Genomic DNA, 11201 nt, shown 5'->3' on the forward strand with positions numbered 1-11201 from the left:
CAGCTCAAAATGGTTTGTTACAACTGTTCCATTAAATCTCACTCATTAAATACCTTCACCTATTAATGTTTACTACACAGACACGAGTCAGTAAACACAACACAAAGCTGCTGGCTTTTGTTCCAGAAAATCTATGGAGGCAATAAACAAAGTCTAGAACAATGACTGATCTGCATTACATGTTAGGTTTGAAATAGTCACCATGTTTTTTATCAGCATTGGCTCCACCCACTCACCGATGGCCAGGTTGATAAACTCAAAACACAATTGATTATTTCTATTTATTTTTCTCTTTTTTGATTAAACAGATATGTTATTTTATATCACATTCAGTAATTTAGATATCTACTTATTTATTTAAAATTTTATTGATTTTTTTATTTATTGAACTGTGTCACATTTGGCTCTCCACACAGGGTATGTCTGTGTGTAAGAGGTGAGTTAGACTTAAAACAGAATTTTTTGTGCAGTTGGGCCCAAACATGTCAGTGTTTTCATTAAAGCTTGGAAAAATAACTTTCACTCATCTCCTGGTGTCAGGTCCTTCTCATACCCCAGGTCAGGCTTGTCCTGGGTCCTTTTTCTTTTGTTTCAGTCTGCAGAGCACCACCTAGAGTCTACGGAGAAGCACTTAGAGAAATATAAGAACAAAGACGTTCTACTTACTGTGGACCCTCCTGAGTTCTACTCAGAGTCCGACCTGTAAGTGGAGTCCCTCTGGTTCTGCATTGCCTCTGCAGAAGGTGTTTTTGTACTGCATAATGTGACTGACCTGAATTCAGCACTTTATGCCAGCAGCTGCTCAGCAGCATGGAAACTGGAGCATCACATTTGCATTTCAGACCTTCCGGAATGTTTTGAAGCAGAAACTCACAGGGGTCAAAGGTCAACCAAAAGCCTCAGGAAAAACATGAGGAGGGTGTCATCGAATAAAAATAAACACACAGACACTGGGTTTTTATAGAAATGTCATCTCTGCTGGTTCTGTTTGGTCCAATTATCTTTGATCCACCTGCAGCAGTTAGTATGATGTCACTCACCTGAACATCCAATCAGAGTCAGGACAGGTTTCTATCAAACAGATCTGGTGGGCCTGATCCAGTTTTCTCTCCTCAGTCACTGTTTTTAACACCACAATGAGCTGAAGTTGTTCTCAGGGGTTCCATCCAAACAGGACTGGGTCAGCAGCTGGAGCAAGGACAAGAACTGAAGGTGACCAGAACCAGAACCCTCCAGAAATCATCTCTGCAGCTGTTTGGTCTCACACAAAGACATCAGGAAACTTCTGATGGAGCAGACCATCAAATAGCAGCAGATCCATCCAGGACCAAACATTTCAGAAAAATGCTATCATCAGCAGCAGCAAACTCTGAATGTACGTATGTGATGTTATTAGAATCAGAATCAGAAGGGTTTTGTTGCCATATGTACGAGAATCACAACATTAGGAAATTGCTGCGGTACTTGGTGCAAGAAAAATAAATAAGTAAAATTAGAATTAAGAAATAAACACAACGAAATAATATTTAATATAGGGAGACAATAAGTGAAGCAGCTACTTTATATTAAGGCTGAAATGTAATTATCACACTAAATAATAAACATTAACTAATGTTTTATTATGTTTGAAGAGAACATAGATGGGTCAAAATTACCCGTAATACCATAGATTCCTATAGTTAATCATCAGGGGAGACAACAGTGGCACAGGAGTTAAGTGCTCGCCTTGTAAACAGAAGGTTGCAGGTTCGAGTCTTGCTCAGACTGTTGCTGTCATTGTGTCCTTGGGCAAGACACTTAACCCACCTTGCATGCTAGTGGTGGTCGGAGGGACCGGTGGCACCTGTGTATGGCAGACTCACTTCTGTCAGAAGAGAGAAAAATGTAAACTTGGTAACCGTCACTTCTGCAGCGGCAACTTCGTGGATACCTGACCCGTGTTAAAATACAAGCAGAGCCTCAGACCGCTGCAACTGGAGCTGGGCGCCCAGGCTGTATACTGTGTGAGCTCATGCACCAGTCAGGGATCAGCGGAACATTAGCTACATACTAACATGCAGCTAACAAAGGTTTTTGGGCACTTTGAGTGCTTTTAGTGAGAAAAATGCAGTTGAGTGGCTCCAATGTGAAGCAGCATCAACTCAAAGAGCTGCAGTGTTTCTGTGGTCTCCCTCCACAGGCAACCAGCAAAATAACAGTCTCGCATGGAAGCCAGGCAGCCGCATGGCTCAGCTGAGATGGGAGTGGGCGGCCACCTGCGTTTAGCAGCTGTTCCCGTCCGGGAGACAAGAGGAGCCAGGCGTCCACCTCGCTGGGCTGCCACTGGGAGGCTAGAACGGGAGATTTCATCTCTGATTGCAGAGCTGATGCTGCTAAAGCGGGAGAAACATTAGCGAAACTCGGCAAACTTCCCATCTGCATCAGCGACCTCAGAGATCTCTGACCCCTCTGGACCAGCCAACCCCGAAAGCCTCCGCTTACCTCGGTAGCTTATGTGTTATGTTAAATGCACAGAACTTTCCCCCATTCAACCAGAAAAATAAAGTACAGAAGAATAATTTTACTTACTCATTAAAAGGATACTTCTTGGATGATCTTGTAGTGCAATTAATACCACATGGCTGCCGGTCAACTTTAAGGTTCCTTTCCAGATCCTGGTTCTGGTTTTTAGGGCCTTACGTGGACAAGCACCATCATACATTGGTGATCTTCTTAAGCCTAACTTATACTTCTTTGTCTACATCAGGACGGACGGACGCAACGCCATTATCCGTCCTTTCGAGGGCTCTCGGACAGGCTTGCAAGGACGGACAGAGTCAAGCTCTCTTTTCTAAACATCTGTCCGACGAGATGGAGAATGCAAGCTTGTGATTGGTCAGGACACCACTGTCGTCTACAGCGCTGCCATTGCGCCATCAAAAACATAAAAATAGCCAAGGATATCTAGCGGCTTGAAGAATACCTCGTGGAAAAACTGCAAAATTATGAACATTTTTTCCCCCTCGTGACTGGAGGAGTGGAAAGATATGCAGCACGTGCTTTATTCGTGGACGGAAATGATGGGAAACGTGGGTTTAGAGGTGGCAAGCGCATGAAGAGGTGGAGGAGGATGAGTGACAAATTTGTCCGTGTTAAAAAGTCTCTTATATACACAAAAACACAATATAAACACACTATCTTGGACCGGATACATGACAGGATACCACAGAACAGCGCTACGCTCCCTGTTGACCTGGCAGGGAATTGCTTTGCAACACTCCCCAGGAGACGGAGAAATATGAGGGCAAATTGCCTCCATCTGTGCCTCTCCCTTGTGCTGACGGAGGAGTATAAATTAGGCTTAAGTCCCTACACCCCCAGCAGGTCCCTGAGGTCCAGTGATCAAAGCCTACTGGTTGTGCAGCGCACCAGGCTAAAGACCAAAGGTGACAGATCATTTGCTGCTGTGGCCCCCAGACTCTGGAACTCTCTCCCCCTGAGCCAGCATCAGTGGACTCAGTGGTCTCCTTTAAAAAGCAGCTGAAAACTCACCTGTTCAAGCTGGCTTTGGTGTGACCTTCATCACCACCCTCTCCTTATTTTGCTCTACCAATTCCGCCTTTCCCAGGATCCACTGATTTCCCTTTTTTACAACTAGCCAGAAATCAGCACTACGTTGGTGCTATTATCGACATGTTACAGTTCCTGGCCATAAACCGATTGCCTCTCAGAGGGAGAGTGGAAGCATTTGACTCTCAAGGTGACGCAAGCTGTGATCTTTTTTTTTTTGTCATTGTTTGAGTATTCTGTGAGAAAAGACCCAGAGCTTGAGAAGATACTGCAAACAATTCCACTAAATGCCAGATAAGCATCACATGATGTACAAAACAAACTAATTAAAATAATGGGTGATATTTTAACTGAAGAAATTGTACATGAAGTCAGTGATTCATGGTTTACCATTAAACTTGATGGCATCCGAGACCCCACGGGCTGTGAAAACATTTCCATCGTGATCCCCTTTGTAGCAAAATATTTGGAGGTTAGGGAGCGTTTACTAACTATTGCTCCTGCAGATGTGGGAGATGCCAAAACTCTTGCAAACACTATAAACTAAATCTGAGCCTTGGCTGAACGACATGACCCGAGTTGTCAGACGCGACTGCCAGCGGGCTGAGCGCAAATGGAAAAAGGACAAACTACAGGTGTCATTTCAGATGCTGAAGGACTGTTGGCGTCAATATCAAAGAACTGTGAGAGGCCAAAAGAAAACACTTATCTGACATTATTTTGACTAACTGCCACAACCCGCGTGTCTTATTTAATACTATTAACTCTGTTCTCAGTGCACCGTTTACTGACTGTTTTGAGCCCTCAGCTGAAGCCTGTGAATTTTTTTTACACTTTTTTATTGAGAAGGTTTCCTTAACAAGGGCTCAAATCTGTCCTTGTGCTCATGACCCCTCAGTCTTTGTTTCCTGCTCTGCTGTCTTTGGCAGGTTTGAGCCAGTGACCCTGTCCATTATAACAGAGACTGTTGGTCGTCTTAAGCCTGCTGGGTCTCCAAATGATGCTGTTCCTCCTCGACTTTTAAAAGAGGTGTTACCTACAGTTGGTCCTCTGGTTCTTGAGCTGGTAAACCATGGTCTGATGTCAGGCATTGTCCCTAAAGATTTTAAACATGCAGTAGTCAAACCTCTGATTAAAAACCTGCTCTTGATCCACAGGATCTTGCGAATTACAGGCCTATCTCCATACTACCTTTTCTTTCTAAAATTCTTGAAAAGATAGTCTATAGCCAAATATTGGCCTTCTTGGAAAATCAAAATGTATTAGAGGTTTTCCAATCTGGTTTTAAACCCTTTCATAGCACTGAATCAGCCCTTTTAAAAGTTTTTAATGACATATTCTTAGCTATTGATGCTGGGGACTGTGTTGTTCTTGTGCTTTTAGATTTGACAGCTGCTTTTGATACTGTGGATCATGCCATTTCATTCTCTCGTTTGGAGCACTGGGTGGGCATTAGCGGCACAGCTTTCGAGTGGTTCAGGTCCTACTTGGCAGGGCGAACATTTTTTGTCAGTCTCGGGTGACTAGTCTCGGTGTGTCGTCCTCTGCTCCTCTCTTGTGTGGTGTCCCGCAGGGCTCGGTTCTTGGCCCTCTCCTCTTCTCTTTGTATCTTCTTCCTCTCGGGTCTATACTGAGTAAGCATGGCATTGCTTTCCACTTGTATGCTGACGACTGTCAGATCTATGTCCCTCTTCAGAAAAAAGGCAGATACCGCATACAGCCATTACTTCAGTGTCTTGATGACATAAAGGCTTGGATGTCTATTAACTTTTTAAAATTCAATGATAAAAAGACTGAGATGATGATTTTTGGTAGTCCTACTGAGACCCCCAATGTGTAAGTTGATTCCCTGGCCCAGTTTGTTAAGCCAACTGTCACAAACCTGGAGGTCAAAGTGGACTGTGATCTGATGTTTGAATATCAGATTAGGGCGGTGGTAAAATCTAGCTTCTTTCACCTCAGGCAGCTGGCGAAAATAAAGCCAATTCTTTCACGGCAGCACTTCGAGACAGTGATCTACACTTTTGTTACCACTCGGCTGGATTACTGTAACGCACTCTATATTGGGGTCAGTGCATCTTATATTAGTCATCTACAGAGGGTGCAAAATGCTGCAGCCCGTCTTTTAACTGGCACTCCAAAGTTTGAGCACATTTCCCCTGTTTTAGCTTCACTTCACTGGCTGCCCATTTCTTTTAGGATTCATTTTAAAATTCTTTTGTTTGCTTTTAAATGTCTCCATGGCCTTGCACCTTCTTATCTCTCTGTCCTGTTACAGCCTTACACACCCACCCACTCTCTCAGGTCAGCTGATCAGCTGCTCCTGAATGTACCCAGGACTGGGCGTAAACTTAGAGGAGATCGCGCCTTTGCTGTAGCAGCTCCTAAACTGTGGAATGAGCTTCCTTTAGAGATAAGACAGGCCAGTTCTTTACCTGTTTTTAAGTCACTCTTGAAAACACACCTCTTTACCCTTGCTTTTGACACCATGTGAGATGTCGGTTACTTTTTTTTTTTACTTATTTTAGCTGCTTTTGTGTGTTTCAATGCTGTTTTTATCTAGTTTTTATTCTTATTATTGGGCTGTTTTAATTTTATGTCTCCTGTGTTTTATCTATTTCTCTTTGCTGCTTTCTGTTTATTCTATAGTTTTAATGTATTTTCTGTACAGCACTTTGTTCCTGTGCTGGGTGATTTTAAAGTGCTTTATAAATAAATGAACTGAACTATAATCACAGAGCTGCGCAGAGTTGGTTTAAATACATCTAAAATTCTGAGTCAGGTGTATGACGGAGCATCTGTTATGTCTGGAAAGCATGGTGGGGTTCAGAAGATACTGCAGGACAGGCTTGCCAGAATGATATGTTCATTGTTTCAATCATCAGCTCCACCTAGTGGTGATAAATGCAATGTCGAACGAGGAAGCAATAGAAGACTTCTTTGGAGTTTGTGGGTCTCTACAAATTAATTAAGAAACCCACTGTTGCAGTCCACTATAAAGGAGACACACTAAAACATCTGCTTGAACAGCACTGGACTGGACATCTAGCTACTGTCACAGTTGTGCTCAAGTCATTTGATGACATTTTCTCTCTGTTGTCAGAGATTGACAGCAATCGTGCCTTTGCAATTGACTTACGAATAGAGTCAGCAGATCTGATTCGGGTTGTTTCAGAGCCAAGCTTTGAATTCTTGGACGCTTTGTGCAGAAGACCTTGCAGCTGCTTGATGACCCCAACAAAATTCTTCAGTCAGAACAAATGGGTTTACTCTCTGGGATGCGGTTAGTGAAAAGTGCATCTGGTGTACTATTGTGATTGCTGTTAGTTGTACAAGTGTTTTTATGTGCATATGAGCTGAAATGTGAGCTTCTCCCGGTAATAATAGACTATATAGATTAAGTACAGTATGCATATGTATGTCCAGATCTGTGGGAATATCAAATCAACCCCACATGGTCATCACATGCCACCCCCCCCCCAATAATATGGTTCTGGAGCCGGGGCTGGGGGCATGCACACAGGTGCCACCAGTCCCTCCTACAGACACCAGCAGGCAAGGTGGGTTAAACGTTGAATATGGAATACGGACACTCTGGCGACATCTAGTGTTTCAGAGGTGGTAGCTGCAACAACAATAGAAAATATTTTACAGCTACAGGGTGTTGGGTCACTGTTGACACTTGATACCAGCCCAGACCATGTCCAGTGACAAATCGTACAGGGTAAGGGAGTATAGGTTTATTTTACAACAGTATTTACTATTAGAACATCTTCTGGGCTCAGAATCAGCCGCTTACTTGTCAAACATAAACCCAGTGTTGTGCCGACAAAATTAAATTTAGATTATTTTTTAAATATAGCTTTTTATTAAAATGTGTCTTGATATAACTGGTTTGATTGAGAGAGCATGGGATCGAACCGGCTGCAACCCACCAAACTTCTAACCCCTGAGCCTTTGTCACCACCAAATAAACACCCATTACTAAAGAACGTTACAAACGTGTCTCCTCTCTTCTTCTAAACACACACACACACTCACACAAATCAGTGATTTGCTGCCATAGCACGTGGTGGATGATTATATCTCCTTTTATGGTCCTGAGGTCTGAGGAGCAGCGGGTTCAACCCCGAGGCTGGTTCTGAGAAACACTGTGTACATGGAGTCCTCTTACACACGAGTACGCGCGCAGCGCACGGACACACACACACACACTGTGGTCCGTTCACACATGAACTGAACTGGTTGTGAACCAGATCATGGGTCCGTCACCACCCTAGCTGTGTAGGTTTTAGGGTGCAGATGTCAGGCGGGGTCAGATCGTACATACTGGTTGTTCTGTTGAGGTTCGGCTCGGTCGGACCCGCAGGTTACTCGAGCAATGTCAGTTTGGATGGAGGAAACCACTGCGGTGGAGGAGGGGGGTTACGGTAACGTGTGTGTGTGTGTGTGTGTGTGTGTGTGTGTGTGTATCTCCCACGTGTGTGGCTGTTCGTTCCTCCCCTCCCCCACCCTCAGGCGGGAAGATGGTATGGTCCGGTGCACGTCATCCATTGTTTACAAATGAAACAGTTCTTTTAGTTGGAGCGGAGCAGACAGGACGGGAGGTCTGGAGGCTTCATTCATACTGGACCAGATGCCGGGTCGAAAAGAGAACTACATCCTGCTGGAGCAGTCTGTCACCGTGGACTCAAAAAACGACGTGGACGCGTTGGTCTCCAGGATCGGAGAGGTTCTGCAGCTCCACAACAACCCGAGTGGACACCCGAGAACCGGGTCCGCCCAAGAGCTGAGCACCCACGGCTGCTGTATGCGGCTACGGAACCACCGGGGGAGCAGCCGCTCCAGCCCGTACCAGCTCTCCTCCTCCCGTAGTGACCAGGACTGGGACCAGATCCGACCGTGGAACCGGAAGCGGGTCCGCGGGGACTCGGATGACCCACACCGGCTGCTGCAGGACCTGCTTCTATCCGGAAACCTGATCAAGGAGGCGGTCAAGAGGCTGCAGTTCTCAACGGCAGACAATGTGTCCTACTCATAACGGGACTTGGCCCAGGAAGGAGCTCGAATGTTCTGATTCTAAATTCAACCCGTTTAATCGTGATGTTATTAGCCTACCCGGCTAATGTGCTTGTTTCTGATGGGACGTGCGTGGGGTCACAGAGTACGGGTGCGAGCCATGGTGCGAGCACGCGCGCTGACACGTGTAAACATTCTTTATCCGTGTGCCGTGGGGGGAGGGGCCTGAGCGGACTGTTTGTTTACTACCTGGAGTACACCCCACCCCCGTCCGAGGGCAACCGAACTGAACTTGATCCAGGGGACCAGAACAGCTGTTTAGGTGTTGTTTGGATCATCCTGATGAATTTGTTGTTGATTTGTTGTTTGGGCCACGTGACTGCTTCGTAACGGAGCGTCTGATGTTCTCCTGAGTCTTCAGGCTTTTGTTTATCTAATAAACTTTGTTCTTTTCAGCCGAATGCGAAGCTTCTTGTGTTCAAGCTGCGGCTCAGAACCCAACCAGCCCGTTAACAAACCGAACCGCAGCACGCCCTCTGCAGATCGAACATCATGCAGACTCAGATTGAAAACGAGTGTTCGGTTCTGTCGCCCAAACACGTGGATGTTGCTTCTGATGTGTTCAGTAGGCAAAATTATAGATTTGCAGCAAAACTCTGATCCTTCAGAACCATTAACAAATGAAATCGGCAATAAAAACCTAATTTTAAAACTACAAATATTTAAATTACGAAATAGTTTAAAGCATTTTAAAAAATGGGTTTCATTATTTTATTTCTAATATTAACTTAGGGCTGCATGGTGGAGCAGTTTGTGGCAAAAGGGTTGCAGGTTCAAGTCCCAGAGGCCTCATTTATTTCTTTGCTCAAGCGGAACATGTACCAATGAACATTTTGTTCTATACAAATGCACTAGAGATAATTTCCATGCAGACGATAGTAGCTGAGTTGGCAATGAATGATTTATTCAGGTAAAAACACAAAATGACTTATGAGAGAAACATTTAAAAAAAATAGGCTGAAAAAAGGAGAATTTTACTTGCTAGAGGGCAGGTTTTATATAAAATACCCACATGCAAAATGTCAATGTTATGACTTATCTCAGCAAAAACAGGTAAGCACTCATTCTCACACACACAACGAGAACATGCCAACTCCACAAGCAAAATTCAGCCAGTATTTAAACCTGTGACATTCTTGCTGAGATACAAGAACAACCATCTTCTTCACCGTACAGCACCATGTTGTTACACCAGAAACCAGGAAGTTCTGCTGAGTTGCTTCAGACCAACAGTCAGTATCAAACTTATCCCAAGTCAGCTGGAACCCGGCCTAAACTACTCTGATCACAGCTGAGGAGCAGTTCAAGTTCACAATGTTTATGTCCTCATTCAGACACCCTCTCCACACACAATCTCTATTCCTCTCAGCAAGCTGCATTAGTCTGAATACTTAGTTCTTACAGAATCAGACCGGCTGGTGCCTATCTCCAGCGGTCAATGGGCAATCAGACGGGGTACACCCTGGACAGAGAGCCAGTTCATCGCAGGCAACACAGAGACACACAGGGCAAACAATCACACACACCTAAGGACCATTTGGACAGACCAGTCAACCTAACAGTCATGTTTTTGGACTGTGGGAGGAAGCCGGAGTACCCGGAGAGAACCCACGCATGCACAGGGAGAACATGCAAACTCCATGCAGAAAGATCCCAGGCCGCGAAGTGAACCCAGGACCTTCTTGTTGCAAGGCAAAGCTCTAACCACTGCACCACTGCGCAGCCCTCAACTTGGTTTAATAAAAACATATTGTGCAAGTTCTACAGAATTCCATCGACTTGCAGCCGTTTCAAGGCAAACAAAAGATGTCTTTCATTGAAAGTGATCAGAAGTGAATGGAACAAGCAGATCATTAAAAGTGCCTAAATCTGCAGTGATCATTTCAGTTAAGCCTCGGATAACAACCTAATCAGGACCATAGGTTTTATAAACTCAACTATTGAACCCCATGTATATAATATAAATAATCGTTTAAAGTGACAGTGTGTATTTTTCCTGGCAATAGGAGGCAGTAGACACCTAAATTGTTGCAAGCAGTATTTTAGTGTTGGAGTAAGACCTTACCAACGGATGCCCATTAGGGTCAAAAAGCAATGGGAAGTGCAAACTTTAACTAAATAAGAACATCAGACTCCCTTTCATCACTGGCAACTTACATCCAGCCATCTTCTGAACCCGCTTTGTCTACGCAGGGTCGCGGGGGGGCTGGTGCCTATCTCCAGCAGTCAACGGGCAAGTAGGCGGGGTACACCCTGGACAGAGAGCCAGTTCATCGCAGGGCAACACACAGACACACAGGACAAACAATCATGCACACACACACACACTCACACCTAAGGACAATTTAGACAGACCAATCAACCTAACAGTCATGTTTTTGGACTGTGGGAGGAAGCCGGAGGATCCGGAGAGAACCCACCCATGCACAGGGAGAACATGCAAACTCCATGCAGAAAGATCCCAGGCCGGGAATCGAACCCAGGACCTTCTCGCTGCAACCCAGATATAATCTAGTAAATCACCAGCTGAACCCAGAGGTGGTTTAAAGGAAGCTGAAGGACCAGACAGCAGC

At 44.8% G+C, this 11201-nt stretch overlaps 1 protein-coding gene across 1 annotated transcript; it reads left to right on the top strand.

Annotated features, from left to right (window-relative positions):
- Window positions 1–8090: 8090 nt before the first annotated feature.
- Window positions 8091–9023, top strand: gbp (glycogen synthase kinase binding protein). The gene has a single exon (XM_015949562.3). The coding sequence runs from the start codon at window positions 8186–8188 to the stop codon at window positions 8588–8590; it is 405 nt and encodes a 134-aa protein (XP_015805048.1). The 5' UTR covers window positions 8091–8185; the 3' UTR covers window positions 8591–9023.
- The last annotated feature ends 2178 nt before the right edge of the window (window positions 9024–11201 follow it).

Source organism: Nothobranchius furzeri, chromosome 5, assembly GCF_043380555.1.
Source record: "Nothobranchius furzeri strain GRZ-AD chromosome 5, NfurGRZ-RIMD1, whole genome shotgun sequence".
Taxonomy (NCBI): Eukaryota; Metazoa; Chordata; class Actinopteri; order Cyprinodontiformes; family Nothobranchiidae; genus Nothobranchius; species Nothobranchius furzeri.